The following is a 20952-nucleotide window of genomic DNA, read 5'->3' as shown; positions in this document are numbered from 1 at the left end:
AGCAGAGACCTGGAGGAACTTTGGCAAGTGAATTATAGGCGCGCAGTGGACTGGGTAGTGTTGCACACTCCGATATGGACTAAATTGCCATTATCCCTTGCCAGGCGCATAGCAATCGCAAAAATGGTTGTGCTTCCGAAATGTTTATATCTATTCATCAACGAACCTGTGTGGGCGGGCCAACAGCCTAGGGTATCGTATGAGCTCCTCACATTGCTACTCTCATGTGGAAGACTTGGTGCGCCAGACATGCAGCTGTATGCCCTATCTGCTCAGGTGTGCTTTTTACACTTCTGGCTCCATCCCAGCCCATTCCAACCGCATTTCACAGTGGAGCGCGACCAGGCGTCCCCATGGGCGCTTGCAACAACATTTATCCAGCTGTACACAGTGGAATGTGTGCAATGGGCATGGGACGGCGTTTCCCCGCTACAGGATAAGGGCACTGCGGGTCGCGCTAGCGCACTTGGCTTCAAAATATTTCCAGACTTTTACCTGGAAGGCAAGTTTCTCTCCCCGTTCACCAGCACTACGGCGCGCGAGCTCACACCAATCGATACACTACTGTATGCGCTACATGCCACATTCCCTGCCCCCCCTCCAGCGCCCACGGCACTAGAATAAATGCACACAACCTCATTACAGCGCAAACTCCTCACCTGCCTCTTTTCACTCACTATGACTGCTTCCCTCTGACAGTCAATAATGAGACACACACTTGTCCCTGCGGTTTCTAGTGCTCAGGTCGCCTCTTTACGATGACCCTTTATCGGGTTGCAATATCTTGCCGCTGTCCTTATTTTTACTGTATGGCCTGGAATAGTGAGCGGGCCAACATTTGCTGTAGTCATTTTACTGGGAATTGTGATGTGTGCGGAATGTATACAGTTTACTTTAGTACCTGTGGAAACCATGTATTGAGACGCTGTGCTGTTGCCCAAGAATGACCCAGTTGGGAGTATTCCTGAATTTCAAAAGTATAAATAAAGCTTTTAAGAAACCCTAAAGTAAAAGTATCATAATTGTACTAGGTAATTTTGGCAGCCCCGTTAAAGGGAATTGACACATTTCATATTGTTTTTAGTTCTCCATCAAATAGTACATTTTATTTTGGATGTCTTGTTCATGAATTCCCGTAGTTACACAAAGGAGTAAAGGCACATCAGCTGCAGGAGCTTGGGTGCTGTATCTGCCGGAGGAACACTTACCATCTAGCCAGGCAAAGCCGAAACACATTGACAAAGCCAATAGTTCTTGCATTGCCGTGACCAATTGGCGTTGCCAGTGCTTTTTTCATTATGTGGTGATGTTTGATTTAGTATTGTTAATTTTATACCATGCCTAAATATGAATTTATAGATTTGTTTATAAAGGTGTGTGAGTCAAAATAGATAATTTTATTGATTGGATCTCAGTTGTAGGTGGGTGTGATGGGGGCTTTTCATAAGGCAATTCAGCTGTAAGTTTTGAAAAGTAAATTTCTTGCTGCACTGAAAGTTTTTATTTTTTTGCAGGTTATGTAGTCTAAATATTTGTTTTCATGGAGAATAAGAAGTGGGAGAGGTAACTGTGATTTTTATCAACCCACATCTGCTATGCTTTTTCTTAGGTACAGCTTGGAATATAAAGGATAAGATACCTTCATCTAGCCAGGCGGACACAGTGAATGCCATTCTGAGGATTTTCTCAGAAACTTTGCAAGTTGATGCAGGAGAAATCATAATTCAGATGAAAGAAACTGAAGTGCAAAGATTGAAAGACACCGCTGCAGAGATTGAAACTGAGGAAGCCATTGCTGGCTTAGAAGATGCTGCCTTAGATGAAGAGGTGATGGGGGAAGCTCCTCAGAAGTCAAAAAAGAATAAAAAGCACCTGGATATTTCAGACTTTCTCCCAGTAAGTAAAGCAGACCAATAACTGTGTCCTGGTGACATGAATGTCAAAAGTAATTTAGTTTAAACACTATGGTCATATAGGCTTGCAATACCCCTGCAGGCAGAGTTGTACACTAATTTCTATATGTATTCACAAAGATCGCCCAAAGCACTCATTTTAAAATGCAAGGCCAAGCTTCCCTGGTTTAAAAAGCAGCCATATCTGACACTGTGCCTGGATGTCCTGCTAAACTTGGGAGATATACAATGTTCGATACCAAGGCGCAGGGTAATTAGATGAGGTCACTAAACAATAATTTACATCGGAGTTCTGTCAAGAGTTCACTAGGGAACATCGGAGCTGATGTAGCCTTGAGGATGTCATAAGTGAAATAAACAAGGGCCTGAGTGAGAAGACAGCTGCTGTCTGTCATCACATTGTCAAACTATAGAACACTGAGGACTTCTCTCAATGCAGCAATGTGCCACTGATAGTACTCTAGGGAGAGGTATCACATGGGAACTTGAGTCAGTTTGGTGCATCCTCTTTTTCCAGTTAGAACCGAATTGCAACTCTTGGTAGTTGACATTGCTCACCATTCACCTGGCCAGCCTAATTTTTCAGGCTCCTCTCTTTCATACAAAGGATCCACAAAATGACTCGTCTAAGGCCAAATTAGTTGACTCAGTGTGGCCAGGAAGGCAGGCTGAAGTCTGATATCAAGGGGAAGAGTTTATCCTTTTATCCTGGCTTATTGCCCAGAACAAGGAAGCCAAAAAGGATGCCAGGAAGCTAAACGGCTATTGCTCAGTTATTGATCAGTTATCCTATCATATTAAGGATATTACTGCATGTGGACATTAGAAGACTAATCACAAGTATTTTAGCAATCCTGGACATGTGAAATCCTTTTTACTCACTGTGACCGTGTGCCTACTTGACAATCCTCTGACTGAATTAGAAGCTGGGGCTTTGTTTGTTGAGTTGCAGGTGTTTAGTGAATGCTGAGCTCTGGTCTCTCCTGCTTGGTGTGGAAGCTCCTTCAGTTATGTTATTTGCTGAGGTGATTTTATTTAGTGTCTTATGCCGGCCCATCTCTTCAATAGAACAATTCCCTCCATCTCATGAAGTAATAATGCTGGTGAGTGGTGTGCTAACAAAAAAACGATTCTCCACAGGTTTCTCCCAGTGATGAATTGAGAGCCTGATGATTAAGCATGCTGCACTATGGTGGGGAGGGCTAACTTCCTGTGATTTCATGTTCACCACTCAATTATGGGGCCACATGGACCTGAGATACATAACCTGGACTGGACATGCTTTTAAGTTTTTTGTTATTTTATTATTACAGCATTTCTTTTGTATTTCATAAACACATAGGAAGGGTATACAGTGGTTGACTTCATCTGCCTCCCTCTAAGTTTTAAATTGTGCTAATGAAGCAGTAATGTATTGGGTTTATGCGTGTTTTTATTACTGTCGCTTTTTATTGAGGGAGGTCTTGAGAGAGTAGTTGCAGAATTGAGGTTGGCGTCTTAGGTAGGGGTTAGCGCTCACATGGAGAGGATTACATGTTCCCTGTAAACGTTTCACATGATATACATTGACTTGCTGCTTCCACTTCATTGTATTGAATATGTAGATTTGGGATCCATATGCCTCTCTAAGGAACTGTTAATATTGTGTAGATTCCAGCCCTACTTATGTTTATCCGTGAATGTAAGGTCATTAGTTGCTTAATCATGAGAGCGCACATACTTTCTAAGGCAAGAGAAGGTACAAATTCAGTGGTTTCTGGAACCATATTTAACCGCAAGGAAACATGTTAAACTGATAAGGCTGCAGTGTTATCAACTCCCACTCCTCCACATTTATCGCTATTCTCTTGAAGTAAAACTGCTTTTGATGATGCTCTCCCACAGAGCAGGTGTTCAGTAGGAGGAGGGTGTTCTTTTTGTGAATGTTATGTACCTTCCTAATGTTTAGGGCCCGCAGATGATGATTGCTCAGGAAGCTATTGTGGTTTGTCACTAAAGTTTGAAGTGGCCTAATGATTTCATTTGTGATTTCCCTGAATGAATCGCGTCCAATGACTGCCTGATTCCCAATGCCCAGAACCATTGGCTTAAACAATTAATCACCTAGAGACTGATTAATCCATGCCATTTTATTCCACTGTTTGGTAGACAAGCTACATGATCGATAGTGTATCGCTGATCATCCAAACTCACTAATAGCATATTGAAAAATCCAGTATGGTGCCTTTTTCTGTCTGATAACTCAAACTCTTGTTGTATATAGTTGTGGCAGTTCCATGCATCAGGTTTGTCAGTAAAGAACACCCTAATCTCTCCTTTTTTAAAAGATTAATATGGGGGCTAGATCTCTTTATATAAGAGGCCTTCAAATTGTGGATCCATTCCACATGTCTCTTGACAGACATGGGGATAATGAGGTCACTTGAATGGGAACTGATCCTGCATGTGTTAAATGATGTTTAAATAAAAACAATTCAAAGGTTTTGCAGCATGAATCTTTCTGGATTCACTATACTGTGCATTGTTCTGCGGTCTTGTGGTTGGGTCCGGAATCGTAGTCTTTTCTTTGTTTTTTTTGTTTTTGTAGCCCAGGTGCGGAAGCACCCACTCTTGGGCGCCATCTTCAGATTCTTTTTTCCGCGGTTGGGTCTGGATCGTTCCCGAGAGGGCTCCAGACATTTTTGGAGAAAAAGAAGAAAAAACAATGTTTTTGGACGAAAAACATTGGCGAAGACTTCAGGAGACTACATCATCGAAGATAGACGAAAGAGGGAAGAGAGTTCCAGAACTTCGATTTCCCATCGAGGAATGCAGGGGGCCCCCTGAATGCATGAGTTGTACAAGACTCCTTTCAAGTTCTGTGCGAATTGCCACCACAAGTACGCACAGAAGGACCAGCACCCGGTTTGCAACCTCTGCCTACCGGTAGACCACGAGAGCAGCGACTGCTACGCCTGCTCCGCCTTTACGCCGAAAACTCTTCGAGTTCGAGCGAGACAGAGTAGCCAACGCCACGATGCAGGGCAAGGGCCAGCCTCCATCCCTTCGAGACCTTGGTCTATCTTCAGACGAAGAAGACAACAACGCCGACGAAGACGACGGCTAAACGGTCGTAGAGACCGATATTACGAAGACTCCAAAGAAGGTAGGAGACTCTACGGCCCCTAAAGCCCCGAGAGACCAAGAGTCTCGAAAGATCGAGGGAAAATCCTCGAAGGCGCCAAAAGCTTCGGAGCCCACACCTAAACCCAGGTCTAGCGGATCCTCTGAGAAGTAGTCCCCGGCGCCGAGAGCTGAAGAACAGCTAAAGCTGTCGAAAAACGTCTCCGAAAAGGAACGTCCGACGCAGAGGGAGATGGACCCGAAAAAGGCCCCAGCGCCGACGCCGAAGATAAGCTCGACGCCGAAATTTGTTCTGCACCGAAGAGATCGGTCGACCCATTAGACGCAGATCTGGCTGCCGAAATGGAGAAGAGGCGTCTCAAAGCAGAAATGGAAAACATCCTGCAACGAAAAAAGGATTTCAACGCCAGGTTGAAGGACTACATAATTCCTACCAAGCCCAAGCCACAGGTGCATGAGGTGGTCGAGGAGGAAGAGGATGAAGTCGAGGAACAGTCGGGGAACGTCGAAACATTCGACGAACCGGATGAAGACGAGGCCTTCGACTACTATGAGGAGGACGACAACCCCAGGACGCTCCTGGGTTCGGCGACCTCGGAAAGCCAGGAGATCGACTGGCAGGATGTCGATACAGAGAGTCCCGAAGAAAGCGTCAACACTTATCCTTCGAGGCCTTCGCCGCCAGATGACATTGGCGTGTACAACACGGTCATCAGGAATGCAGCGGCTGTCTTCAAGGTGAAACTCGACTAATAGCAGCAGAAGGCTGACTTTCTCCTCGAGACATTGCTCCCCACACAGACCTAGAGCCAGTACCTGCCAATGCTAGAAAGTGTCATGGCACAAGGGAAAGAAGCCTTCAGGGAGCCGGCTACTTGCAAGGCAGTCACCCCAAGGACTGAAAAGAAGTACAAACATTCATCCAAGGACCCAGCCTATATCCAGGGCATGGTCTCAGCAGACTCAATCATTGCTGCCACAGCAAGGAAGAGGGCTAATGTGTCTATTACCTCAGGACCACCTCCAGACAAGGAGAGCAAGAGGATGGACTTGGTAGGGAGAAGAATTGAAAGGAATGCTGCGATGCACTGGCGAATGGCCAATTCCAACGCACTACTAAACAGACATCAGTACCAAATCATGAAGGAACTGGGCAAGTTGATGAAAAACATGCCTCAGGAATTCAGAGAGAGAGCTGAAAACCTAGTCGAAGAGGGGAAGAATGTGGCAAACTCTTGCATCAAGACCGCTCTGGACGGAGCGGACACCTCCAGTAGGCTCATGATGATGGGCATCACTGAAAGAAGACAAGCCTGGCTCAGGGTGTCAGGCTTCAAGCCAGAGGTACAACACAGCATACTGAACACCCCGTTAAACGGACAGACCTTTTTCGGGGCCCCAGTAGACGAAAAGCTCAGCCAACTAAAGAAGGACAATGAAACAGCAAGGTCCATGGGGGCATTGCAGTTCAGAGGGTCAAAAAGGGGCACCCCATCACCAAGGCCCAACGGCAGGGGTGGGAACCAGCCAGGAACATCGCACCAGACGTTCCAACAATCCCACCAGACGGAAAACCAAATGCAGCAAGGCCAGCAAAAGCAGTCCTGGCAATACCAGAAGAGGGGCCAGCCCTTTTGCAGGAGAGGCAATGGACGGGGCTAGAATAGGAGGGGAGGTCAGCAACCCCTCACCAAGTGACTTGGTCAGGCAACATGTGCCCACCCAAATAAGAACTCCCAGGGTGAGGCACGAGAACAGCACGCAGGGGTCAGGCGCACTAAGTACCCGCGGGCATGTGAGACCAGTGGGAGGAAGACTAAAACATTACTTCCAGGAGTGGAAGAAAGTAACTTCAGACAAATGGGTTCTAAACATCATGCAGTTCGGATACTGCATAGAAATGGAAAAGACACCAGCAAGCAGAAAGCCAAAGAGAAGGCAACTAGCAAAGAAAGAGCTGCAGCTACTCCAAAAGGAAGTGGGAGCGCTCCTGCATAGAACCAGTACCTTACAGAGCAAGGAACAGAGGGGTGTATTCTACGTACTTCCTGGTGCCAAAGGTAGGCGAAACAATGAGACCCATCCTGGACCTAAGGTTCTTAAACAAATTCATAAGAACGCAAAAGTTCAAAATGACATCCCTGCAAGAGGTGCTCCCTCAATTGCAAAAAGGAGACTTCATGTTCACCATAGACCTAAAGGATGCCTACCTACACATACCAATGAACAGAAGTCACAAACATCTGCTCAGATTCTCCATAGGGGATCACCACTATCAGTTCACAACCCTAGCGTTCGGTCTAAAGTCTGCACCAAGGGTCTTCACAAAGTGCCTAGCAGCAGTCGCAGCACACCTAAGAAGGGAGGGAATAGACGTATACCTTTACCTGGACGACTGGCTAATAAAAGCAAGGTCATACCAGATATGTAAGGAGCATGCACAGAGAGTGACAAGAACACTGATGGACCTGGGATTCTCCATACACTGGGGGAAATCCACAATGGAACCAGAACAAATAAAGATCTTCCTCGGTGCTCAGATCGACACCATACAGACCAGGGTGTTCCCAAGCGAGAAGAGGTCAGTTGCACTGGTGAAGGAGACAAAACTCTACCAGAGGGGGCAAGCTCTGACAGTGAGAACAGCGAGCACGATCATGGGCATGATGGCATCATGCATTCACCTAGTGCCGAATGTGCGGCTGCACATGAGACACTTGCAGGAATGGTTACAAGGGCAATGGTCACAAGCAACAGGGCATTGGGAGGATCTAGTGGTTGTAACGCACACAGTGCAGAAAGAAATGGCATGGTGGAACATGGAGAACCTGACACGGGGAAAGCCTCTAATGCCTCCAACGGTGACCACCACAGATGCATCCCAGAATGGATGGGGAGTTCACATGGAGAAACTCAAAGTGAGGGGTCTGTGGACACCAGCAGATGCGATAAAGCACATCAATTTCCTGGAGTTGAAGACCGTTTCCCTTGCTATAAAAGCCTTTCAGACAAAACTGTACAACCAGAGGGTGTTGATCCAGACGGACAACACTACAACGATGTTCTACATCAACAAGCAGGGTGGAACACAATTGGCCACGCTCTCGAAGCTGGCGCAGGAGATATGGACTTGGGCCATCCCTCTCAACATCGACCTGCTAGCCATTCATCTGCCAGGAAAGGACAACGTAGAAGCAGATTGGCTCAGCAGACAGACATCGGTAACCCACGAATGGGAGCTCAATGCACAGGAGACAAAAAAGGCTGTTCGACAGGTGGGGGACACAGTCGGTGGACCTATTTGCAACATGCCAAAATGCAAAATGCCAAAGCTTCGCATCCAGGCGGCCCGGGGAGGGGTCCTGGGGAATACCCTATGGATAGACTGGTCGAGGAAATTTGCTTACGCTTTTCCCCCGATACCACTGATTCACAAGGTCCTCAACAAGTGCAGAGCGAGCAACATGACACTGATACTGGTCACACCATAGTGGGCCAGGCAGACATGGTATTCGCAGATCATGGAGATGGCACAGAGTGCACCCCACAGATTCGTAAGGAGAAAGGACCTGCTCACCATGCAAAATGGGCAGGTGCAACACCAGAGCCAGAGAGCCTGAGCCTGGTAGCGTGGCTCCTGAGGACATAGAATTTGCGCATCTGAAACTACCAGAGAGCTTCGGGAGGCACGGAGGCCCAGCACGCAAATGTGCTATGTATCAAAATGGAAGAGATTCACTCTATGGTGCAGGAGAGAGAAGCTGCACAATAAGATGCAAAGAGACTCAACGGTGCTTAGATACCTCACGCACCTACTAGACAAGAAACTAAGCTCATCCTCCTTGAGAGTTCACTTAGCAGCAATAGTCGCTTACACAAGAGGGGAGACTTGAAAGAGTTTCTTCACCTCACAAGTGGTTAAAAGATTCCTAGAAGGAGCAAAGAGGATTGCGCCTCCAAAGAGGGTGCCACCACCTTCATGGAACCTTAACCTGGTACTAACAGAACTGATGAAACATCCTTTCGAACCAATTCACAAAGCATCCCTAGAGAGGCTAACAATGAAAACAGCTTTCCTGGTAGCAATCACCTCGCTGCGCAGGGTAAGCGAACTGCAGGCATTAACGTCACAGGAACCCTACATCCAAATTCACAATGATAGGGTGGTAATGAGAACAGACCCACACTTCATGCCGAAGGTGGTGTCAGGGTTCCACATGAATCAAACTATACAAATACCAAGTTTCTTCCAGAAACCAACAACAAGCGCTGAACAAGCTCTTTACACCCTAGACGCCAGAAGGGCTGTCATGCACTACATTGAAAGGACAAAGGATCACAGGAAAACAAAGCAATTCTTTGTTTCCTACGCAAAGAGCTTCATGGGAAAATCAGTAACTAAAGGAACAATTGCGAGCTGGATCGCACAGACGATACAATTCTTCCACAAACAGGCAGGGGAAGAACTGGCAGGGGGGACACGGCCCCACTTTACCAGGAAAAAGGGAGCTACAATAGCTTTCCTGGGCAACACACCCATTCAGGACATATGCCGGCGGCAACATGGGCTTCAGTGCACACGTTCACGAAGCACTACTGCGTGGATATACAGATGAACAAGGAAGCACAAGTCGGACAAAAGGTGCTTCAACACATATTCAATAACCAGCGCTCATCTTCCACCCTGCCGCCACAAAAATGAGAAACCCCTACCAAGTCTATGCACAGCATAGTGAATCCAGAAAGATTCACGCTGCAAAACGAATAGTTTCTTACCTGTCGGTGTAGTTTTGCAGCTTGAAGATCTTTCTGGATTCACTAGCGAACCCACCCACCTCCGCCAGAAAGATGAGGCTGGAGAGGAAGGGGGTTGAAAACATGGACAACTACATGAACAAACAAACCTTGAAGGTTAAAGCGATCAATGACTTACTAGAACATTGCCATTACTTCGGTAACAGAACAAACACGAGAAAAAAGAATCCGAAGATGGCGCCCAAGAGTGGGTGCTTCCGCAGGAAGCGTGCCGACATCACTGGAAATACACCAAAAGGTGGGACGTCGACGCCCACCTGGGCTACAAAAAAAAAAAACAACAACAAAGAAAAGACTACAATTCCGGGCCAACCACAAGACCGCGGAATAATGCACAGCATAGTGAATCCAGAAAGATCTTCAAGCTGCAAAATTACACCGATAGGTAAGAAGCTATTCGTTTACCCTGCTTGAAGAACTCATGTATATTGCTCCATTATTTCAGCAGATATGGGTTAGCCTCTCTGGGCAACATGCATTCAATTCTGTAGTTTACCATGCTCAGTTTTGATAAAGGAAATGCCATTGGGGCACCAACTGGAATAGTCCAACTCTCCAGAGAAGAGGGATTTCATGCTGCCTGTATACGAACACTGTACTCAACACCCTCATAATATTTGGGAGGACGAGAGAAACATCAGGTTTTTTACAGTGTATTGAAAGAAAGAGCCTCCACGTTGCACAAGAACGCTTGCGAGGAATAAGAATTTGGGCTAAAACTCAACCGATTCAGTGGTCTAGATACTCTGCTTTTATCAAGGCAGGAGTCTCCAGCAGATGGTTCACATGGAAGAAGGCTATTCTTGTAACCCCAGCAGAGGCAAAGGCATCCTAGTGCTTTACCATTTGCCCCACAGCCTTTCATGTTGCATTCTCCACTGACCCACTGATTCATGGATCCTGTCCTTAATCAAGACTGTTAATAGTTTACAGTTCCCACATCTGCCTCATCCAGGCAACCTCTTGACACAGTCAAGGTTCCGACGAGGTCTAGAGGCTTGTAATTGATAAGAGCATCTCTTCTTTATTAGTAGAACAAGGACAGTGGACTTCACTCCTTTTCGGATCTCAGTAGACTAAACTGTTGCCCTTTCCTGCAGAAGTTAAACATTCTGATCATTCTGGCATCTGTCTGAAAACAATCAACGTCTATCTTTAGTGTGTCTGAAGGATTCTTACTTTTATATGTTCATTTGCAAAAACACTTCTATCATTATTTGAACAAAGCATTCTAGAAAGAAGAATGTGCAGCGCAGACTTAACTCTCAGGACTCTACAACAAATTTTGCAGACTTAGTAAACTACTCTAAAGTATGCTCTGGTCTTCTAGAGTGTAGTAGGTTCAATCCTGGATTTGAATCTGACAATGGTCTTCCCTTCTCCTGAGAAATTCTATCAGTTAGATTGTGAAAAACATGTTCTAGAGGCTTCTGTAGTGACCTGCATCCTGCATTTGAAAGAGTTCGGGTTGCTGACTTGCCTCGGAAGTGGGACTGGAGATGGGCACGCGCAGGGCGAATTGGAGCCTGTGAATGCGGCCGTGAACACTAGCGATGTGCACATCTCCTGTCCCCCTTTGTCCTCATCAGCCTCATGTAATTTTTTTTTTTATGCGCACGCGCGCTCCAAGCGCTGCGCGCTTTAAACGTACAGCATACCCCACTTACCAGCGCTTGTGGGGACTCCGGCTGGTCTCGTGTCTTCAGCGGCTCACTGCAGCACCACGCGGGGCTCCGTCTTGCTCACTGCAACCTGAAATCCTGCTTTGGATGCACCATGAGGCATTCACAAAGGCAGGGTGGGCTCCCGCCGGACTTCTGCTCTTTTTTTTTTTTTGCCTTGGGCGCTTTGGCGGCTCCCTCCCTGGGCCGCACGGCTCATTAAAGTATGGCGACTTTTGAAGTCCACATGCGGCGCCGCCACTGGACACGAGCTGCAAAATACGCAATAGTTCCAGGTACAGCGCATGCGCGGGCAGCCCTCGCCCTCCCAGGTCTCCTCCTCGGCCCGGATGTGGAGCTGCTTTCTGTTTTGCTTGTTCAATAACTTAACACTGAATGCGTTTTAATAGATACTGCATTTTATCCAAGCTGAGCACCATATTTCAGTGGGCAATGCCTTAGTACAATTGATGGTAGATTACGCACCATTTTGCAAATGTTTCTAGAATTGGAGTCGGATCCTACAAAATCCTAAGCACATGGTGGCTGCGTTCTCACTCCCTGTAACATGCAGTGAACTGCGAACCAGGCGTTTAGCTCAGGCGCGCATGCGCTGCACCGCTGGAGGTATTTGCATAAAGGTCCCCTTTAGAGATTGTACCCCAGAGAGTGCCTGTCAGGCTGATTCCCAAAGGGTTTCCCCACAGTATGCTCATCTTGGTGTAGCGGAGACATTATCTCTGAGCACCAACACACAATGTATGGTAAATACCCGGAGACACCGCGCTTTCAGCTGCGAGGCATGTGACACGTGCAATCTGCTTCTTAGGACATGTACTGTATAGCTGCCAGGTTTCCCAGGGCCATGCGTGATATGCTGGTGCAGAACAGTTTTTTATTTGTGTTTTGGATTCTGAAATGTACCTGTAGTCCCGTTTTATAAGAGAATGAATATGACTACGGGTCCCAGAGTTCAAATAAAGAAAATGGACTGTAGCAGCACATCACGCATGGACCTGGGGGTCTTGTTAGGGCTGGCACTGCACTTTTGTAGCCTACTCTGTGAGCTGAAAGTGCATTAAGAAGGCCCGGTGGACATGCACACACAGCATCTATGTGCCACCCCTGTCTCTCCCATGGCCCTCCCAAACTATTAAGAGCTTGTACATTTCCCCTGTTGTGTTTTCTAGCAGATCCTGCTCAATTGCTTGCCTACCTTACTCTCACAAATTATTAGCTGAAAACAGCAGAAATATCTTGGCTAGTATTCTTTAGAATGTGTGGAAGCAGCATTTGGTGAGATCCCTAGAACTCCAGGATGCTTAGGAGAGCCAAATAGTCTTTAAAATGGTAGCACATTACTAGGGTAAGAAGGGGAAGCATGGGGGAGACCCGTGGTAGAAATCAAGGAGTGTGCGAACCCCTGCGTGTGGATGATATGGAACAAAAACACAGTAGCGGACACCGGATCTGGCACACCAACACTGTCGCCAATGAACAGGCATAACCAGTGATGCTATGTAGTGGAAGGTAGCAAAGGTCTATAGCAGACCAGAGGTTAGATCATTGTCCCAAAGGAATTCCAGGAACTATTTCAGCAGCCTGATTGCCTAGTCCTTTCTTTCCTTAAGCCTCATTTCAAGGCATGTAGAGAGGCCAGTTTGGTGTCTCAAATGGGTAAGAGGGACGAGGGACCTGGGCCCTCACAACTTGGCGGGTTGTGCATGGGGATCAAATTACAGATATTTGCCGGAAATTTAAAACGGTAACACTGGAACCAGAAAGGCAGATGTTAGTTTAGGCTGTGCACTAAAATGAAGAGTGGGGATAGCTGAATTGTGGCGATTCTGAATAAATCCTGAACTGGCCCTGAAATCCCCATTAATACACTTTATCTGGAATGAAAATATTAGCGTAAACCTTTTGCTGAATAAGACTGCAGAAATGCTATGGTGCAGTATTTTACTGTACTAGCAAGCAAAATTTGCAATGATAATTAACACTAGTGAAATATTTTAACGGTGTTATCAGGATGATGAATGCATGCTAAGTTATTATGTATTGTTGTACCATTTTGTAAGTTCTGTTTTGGAATAGAACTGCCTGGCGATTTATTTAAGATAATTGGAATTTCCCTGTTCTGCTGAAATTTTGTCTTGACTCTTGCCTTCTTGACAGAGGTGCCTATTGATGCTTGCACAGCACCAGATGCATTAGTGTTGGACAAGTTAGTTGCTCTTTTTACCGATTTTCCCTAAATAGTGCTGCTGTGTTTTGGAAGGCTATGCTTAGAGAACTGTATATGATTTTGTTAGCATGACACTATGGATATGTTATGTGTTATAGCCCAAGAATGAAGAGGTGAAACAAGCATCCGCCTTGCTGGTGGCACAGAAGACTGCACTGGAAATTCTTGTTAATGTGTGTTCAAGTGAAGGTATGTATGCGTTTTTAAGGGGTAGGGGGGATGATCGAAATCCTGCCTGGTTTCATAATTATGTGAAGATGTAGTCAGTACCTTATGATACAAGTTGAAAAACAGTGGCCAAAAAACTTACCTCTTTATATTTTCTCAATCACAATTTATTTCTAGGCTGATAATTGTGACTCCAGCTGTGCACCTTATACTCCACTGTTTCTCTTACCTAGCTTATAAACCATTTGTTTGCCAGACACTGACCAGGCAACGGCCGGCTCCAGAAATCCATAGTGCAAGGAGTCCACATTTTTGGTTTTCTCAGTGAATTAATTAAGCTGTTTTTAAACATTGGGCAATTCCTACACATACCTGAACTATGGGCCTCATCCACAAAACCATGCTTTCCTGTTGAGCGGGGCTTAGGTTACCAACCCCCTCCTTAGCGGCTGGATAGGATTCATCTGCCTTCTTTGCCTGTAGCTGGCTCTGATTGATTAATCATTGTGACCAGTTTAACCTAGACTGCATTGGTCTACCTGCTTCAGATGCAGCCTACATACTGACTGTATATGCAATTATTGATTGGGAGAAGAATTTTTGAACTGAGCAGATTTTTTTTGGCTTGGGCTTCTTGATTGGCTACAAACATAGGATACCTTAGTCCCCCTCAAGCCACTGGCCATAGGACAATTTAGAAAATCTAGTGTATAAATGCTTTAAAACCTTTAGCGGTTTCTTCTTGGCCTATAAAGGAATTATAACTTCTAGTTTTGGATGAACACCAATTTTTATCTGCTTCTTGTATTGTAAATAAGTCCTACTCCACTGGCTCGACATTAGTTTTATTGAATGTTTCTTAGTGTTTCTTGCAGTTGAGTAATCCTAGAATAAGCCGTTAGTGGTATTCACAAAAGAGAAATGCAAAAACTTGATTATCAAACCTAAGGACAATGTTTAATTTGTCAATTTTATATAGCACCACTGTTCCAGGGGATGCTGATGCACTTTACAGTGTAGCAAAAGACAGAGCTGGGTCTTGCCTTACATTAAACTATGGAAGAACAATAAGTGGTTTGAAATTAGTGTGCAAAGGAAACCTTCAATTAGGAGGGTTGAGAGGGTGAGGGGGAAGGAGGCGCGGGAGAGGTGCAGTTGTAGGTTGTAAAGAGGAGCAGAGGAGAGTGTGGGGCAATAAGTGATGCAGCACTTAAGGTAATCATAACAGCTGAGGAGGTGATATTGCTAATATTCTTAAAATGATGCAAAAACCCTGTTAGGAGCCATGTGGTGAAGCCTGTGAGGATGTTGAGCTAAAGGAGTGACAAGACGACCTTTAAAACACTATGCATGCTCCATCTTACTATGCACAAACTTTTCCCAAACCCCTCAGCGCTATGTAACAGTTGACGGTGCGATAAACTATTAATAACTGACTCTCCCAGCATCTGCCCCCCATGCTGTTGAACTGGCCGTATATGGCCCTTGGCAGTGCCCAGAGAGCTCAGGGAGTAGGGCCTGCGACTATGCCTTGCTTCCCTCTGAACCAATTATGCACAGCACTGGGCCATGCTTAGTGAACTCTGGGAGTAGCACCAAGCCCTGTACCAGTCCATGTGCCACTGAACCAATTGGGCATGCCCACCTCTGTCTCAAAGCTGTATTTCAGTTGCAAACCCTGCTTTAGAACAAATGTTCCAGGGTGCAAGCCATGGGTAGGATTCCAAGGGTAAACCCAATGGGGAATGAAAGGTGATTTATCTCTCGTGATGGATAACAATTTAATTCCCCTCTAAATACACCCAACATTCACACATGGCATCCCAACTCTCACCCCCCCCACCCCAAAGTATTTTATATGGTCATTATTATTTTTTTTTTAGCTTTTCTCTTTATCTTCTACTGTTTTGTTACAAATAAATAGCTCTCATCTTAAAGCATCCTGAAGTGTCAGAATGGTTCTACAGCCTGTGCAATTTTGACATTCCTTAGTTGATACTCCAAACACATGACTCGCGTGAGTAATTAAGCAGGAGAGGTAAAAAAACTTCTTGCCTATATCACTTCTCCCTTGTTTATCTTTGGTAGAATTCCGTTAAGGTCATAAATGTTTCTCCTTCAAGAATGCCAAGCTATTCCAACCTGTTTTCCTGTGAAAGGAAATGAAGCTACAAGGAAAGAAATCCTTTTATAGATGGTTTGTTATTGGGGCCCATATAAAATGTATGCCCCTAAAATGTTGAGTGTTCTTTGGGCCAGGAGATTAGGTTACTTTCTTCTCTTTTTTTGTTAATGTTCCAAACCTTGCTTTGGTTGCCATTATAATGTATTGTGTGGTTCCATTGAGCATCTAAGTGGGCTCTGAGTGAAAATTAAGAGCAATAAGAAAGAGTGTGTTTACTGGCGGGTGTATGCTATGGAGGGGCATCTTGGGGTAGATTCTGAATGAGAATAGAGCCTGTAGTGCATTTAGCAACTCTCCCCTGAAACCTGTATTTGGTAGTGCTCTGTCCTGCTCTGATCAGAGTAACATGCCTCCTAGCTGGGGAACAAAGCTATCCAATGATGCATTCCAGGGTTGTGTACAAGTCAGTCTTCGTGTACAAATCTCCACAGAGCTTTACAGCATCTTCTTTTTGGTTGAGACAGATTTAATTGAGTTTTCTTCCAAACATTATCTGGCTTAATTATGTTTTTTGTCTTACATATGTGTGCTGGATGCATTTGATTCTTCTAATTTCTTACTTTTTGATAGTGTGAAAATTGAGTTCTTCTGCTATGTCTTCTACACTCACATGACGTCACACCTAATGTGCTCTCAAAGTACTGTTATTTTTTGTTACATTTGCATTAGTGATGCTAGCACTATAGTTTACAGGCAGATCCTTTACTAAAGCTATAAGACTTATAGTAGAGGTGGGGTCTGACACTGGGTATTAAGTGCAGGACTCTGCTGCACACAGTCTCCTTTGCAATTTAATTTGTATTAATGTAAGTGACAACTGAATCATCAAAACTTGAACGTATACTGTGTATTATTAGAAAATATTGTGTTTGAGGCATGTGTGGCTGTAGATGCATATGCTTAGCATAAGTCCTCTAGCTAGTGTTGGTTCGGAAGTGGGCAAGTTGTTTTTCTTGAAAGAAGCCTTTCGGGTCACGCAAAATATCCCAAAGGGTTGTCCATCCGCTTATGATCAACCAACATCTTCACACTGGTGACCACCGCCCTCTGGCCATGGTCTTCGAACAGCTGTATCAAATATGCCTAGCATCAAAAGATTAGGAAAGGATTCATGGTCATTAGCTAGCGGACTCGAGTCAAGGCTCTGAGTTGAGATCGCCAGGCACCAAAAACTACTTTGGAAACCAGACCCTCTGTGTCCAAAACTAGTTTGGAACCAAAGCCCTACACCTTCGCTAAACAAATACTCTACTCAGAAACTGTGGAACCTGTGCTTCATTGGCTACAGGACATGCTGGATTCCAACCAGAAACATCTGGTTATACACCCGGACTCTGGTCGCAATCTGACTAGGCCTCCTCATACAGCAAAAAAATCCAGCCAAAAGACAATTAACTCTTGGCCCTGAACAAGATTTGGAGATACCGATTCCAACAAAGCTCAAAAAGAAAGCCGACAATGCTACCTATCCACAACCCATCAGCCGACCACTAGTGGGACCACGGGCACCCTCGCCGCAGCCTTTGTCTCCTGCAGACACACCGGATTCTCCAAAGGGTTCCGTTCACTTTTTTCAGGGATATGGAGTTGAAGGAGATAAATTCTCCATTCCCCCTCAAGATGACCTTTGGGACACACATGATACAGACCCATACGCAGATACAGACACAGACCCAGACGCAGATACAGACACAGACCCAGACCTATATCCTGTAAAGCCTTCCCCTCCAGACGATTCCACTACTCATCATGACATTAAAGGTAGGACGGCCAATTATCATAAGGTTCAGCTCCATATGGAACCACTGGAGGAGGATTTCTTATTTTAAACCGTTCCTCCAACCAAATATCTGCACAATACTTGCCATTACTCAAAAGCATGTTGTGGAATACTGGGGACATTTTTAAGGAACCGGTCAAAGCACTGGTCGTCAAAGGTTGAATAAAAAAAAATATATTTAAAAAAAAGTACTTAGCGTCCCCTACCGACCCAACATACATAAAGGGCCAACTGATAACTGACTCTTTAATGGTGGCAACCGCAGGGATAAAGGCAAATTCACAGAAATCTGGTAACTGCTCAATCTGCTAACCACTGGAAAATTGCTAACTCCTTTGGTTTCCTATCCTGTTACGACCAGTTACATTGTAATGAAATGAAGGGGCTCCTCCAACATCTCCCAGACCAAAATAACAAGCATTGCCATAGCCAATAGGTCTCGTTTTTGGGACCTTAGAAGTATTTAGTCATGCAGCACAATATCCTTGGTGCAACAACAGCAACTGTTGCATGGCTAAACACTTAGAAGGTACCAAAGACGAGACCTATTGGCTATGACAATGCTTTTTTTTACTGTAATGAGCACGGGCCGTCTTCACAGACACCACGCTATGCAAAGCAACAGGTGTTGCTTTTGGTATTGTAAATAACAATGGCAAAAGGCATTGCCATTTACAATGCCAATAGCTCCAAAACTCGCAGTTGCGAGTCCTATTGCATTGTAAATGCTTGTTCCTATCTGGGTTTGGTTTTTGCTGAATGGTCTGTGGATAGACCATACCGCTTATTATTATTATTATTATTATTATTATTATTATTATTATTATTATATGCTGTTTTATACCGCGCTCAATTACTACCGGAGTATCCTGGCGCGAATAGACCGCTGGGGAACCCGTCCTGGCTTTCCCTGTGAGATGGTCCCTACTGGGTATCTCCAAGGTGAAACCAGGCATCCCCGGCGAATGTGGGGGGCCGTTGTAGAGATGAGGCAAGCTAATGCCCAGAGTTGCCGGGTGTGTTCCCTGGTTAGAGTAGGCACCGAGGCGAGAATTATCGAGTCCGCTGACCCTGGTCCACGACCCTGCCGCGTTGGGAATTGAACCCTGGTCCCGGGCCGTCCTCTGCCCCCGGGTCTGCCGCCTCTAACCAGTGAGCCACACCACTCCACAACTAAGGACTCAGTTTTCTACATTAGTTTAGAGATATCATAGTTGACTGTCTTAAATGTGAGGTAAGGAAATTCCATGGCTAGCGGAGGTGAGATTCAGTGTATACAGGATTAGTTATGGAAATGTCTTAGATAACCCCAAATTTGACCTTCCTTATTTTTTTACTGTAAATTAAAGATGCAGGCAGCCCTGTATAGGTGCTACAATGAGGACAGGCTGGCCACGGAGCTAAGTAAATCTAGCATAGTTGCATACCTTCCACTGAGTCCGGAAGATCTAGTATAGCTGCGTACCTGAATATTGAGAAAGGTAGATACTTGCCCAGCTATCTGACTAAACCTATGGGGCGATGGGAGCATACCCTCTTGTTCTGCTTAAGAGCTGGCAAGTATTTACTATGCTTCCCCCTGGTCTTTCAAGCAAATCTTGATTTTATTCCTTGCCCATGTATTGGGCACTCGGGCCAAACCCATTTAAATTTCTCTAAGTGCTATGAACCATATACTAAATCATTACTGCTTGTTTAAAAAAAAAAAAAATTGGATTATAGAGATGCCTACAAAACCCTCCTCGCCCTGGACGCTGAACTGATAATTTGTGTGGGCACCCTTCTGAAAATATCAGTTAGAGTCCGCATCTCAATTAACACTTTAATTGTACTTTACAGTCCGCACTGTAATTGAGAATTGTGTGTTATTAACAAATTTAGGACTGTTTATTCATTGCATGTGCTCACCTCAGTAATTGATGTTTTTATCCTAAGATAATGATTAAATACACACACACAAGATGGCATACACCCAGGCATTTAGATTGATTCAGCCATAATCGTATTTGTTTTTTTCACATTTGTCCTCATTTTGCAAAGTGCTCGTGCATCAAAAAAAAACTACACGTTTCGGCAAAAGCATTCAATTGGCTCGTAAATTCAGATCATGTATTTTTGTACACATGTATTATTTAAATTATAAATTACGCATCTGAATTCACTTGGTTTTATCTTGACAGTTCTAGGCAGACCAACCCAAACAGATTTGCGTTAGCATGCATCCTTTCAATGCTTTCATTAATTGCCTTCTGGGGCTAGAGAAGACATGGGACATCCAACAAGGGGGAACCCAAGACTACCAAATACTAGTGAAACAATAATTTAGTATCGAGGAAAAACATACCCTTTAATCATTCACTGTAGGAGAGTATGCATGGTGTACCTCTCAGGTCATAGGGCAGGTCTTCAACCTTGCATTGTCAGACCGGAATAGGCTTCTGCGCACATGCTAGATTAGTGAGACACCAGGGCCAAAACAAAAGTTACGATACCACATACACGTCAGGCAGGCATACAAGCCCGCAAATCATGCAGAGGACATACTGTCAGAACAAATAATCCTAGGGGTGGACATACTGTATGATTCTAGTGGCTATTAAAATACCTATAGTTGCTTTTGAGTTTTATATTCTCGAATTACATGCTACACCAAAAGGTTTCCTAAAATCACACCTGTAATTCTGGTCGTAATTAACTTGATTATTCCCTCTTATGCTTTTGAATTACCCTACCTCTCCTTACAAATGTCCACCAAATTCCTTCCCTCGAAGTACAGACTATTTAAGTTCCATGCCTCACACCTCTATTATGTTTTTTCTGAAAATAGTCTTCAACTTATTTCATACACAACAACCCCTTCTTTCACTCTATATCCATGCAACCCAACAATAACGAACCTCATTTTACCAAAATATATTGGGCATCTATTTGTCTCACCAACAGTTTGCAATTGGCATGCTTGCTGAGATTACAGTAAATGTTCTTCTGGAGTCAACTCTGATCAGCAGCAGACAAAGCACGATAATGTTGGCTCGGTGCCAACGGCAACTCCTGAATTA

General features: G+C 44.8%; 1 protein-coding gene across 1 annotated transcript in view; it reads left to right on the top strand.

The window, feature by feature from the left end:
* Positions 1-20952, top strand: part of HEATR3 (HEAT repeat containing 3) — a 194414-nt gene that overhangs the window by 107699 nt on the left and 65763 nt on the right. Inside the window, exons 7-8 of the mRNA XM_086945442.1 lie at positions 1610-1896; positions 13859-13949. Of these exons, the coding sequence (XP_086801568.1) occupies positions 1610-1896; positions 13859-13949 (378 nt within the window). The remainder of the gene's footprint in view (positions 1-1609; positions 1897-13858; positions 13950-20952) is intronic.

This window comes from Lissotriton vulgaris, chromosome 12 (assembly GCF_964263255.1).
Source record: "Lissotriton vulgaris chromosome 12, aLisVul1.2, whole genome shotgun sequence".
NCBI lineage: Eukaryota > Metazoa > Chordata > Amphibia > Caudata > Salamandridae > Lissotriton > Lissotriton vulgaris.
This window is presented reverse-complemented; position numbering and strand designations above follow the sequence as displayed.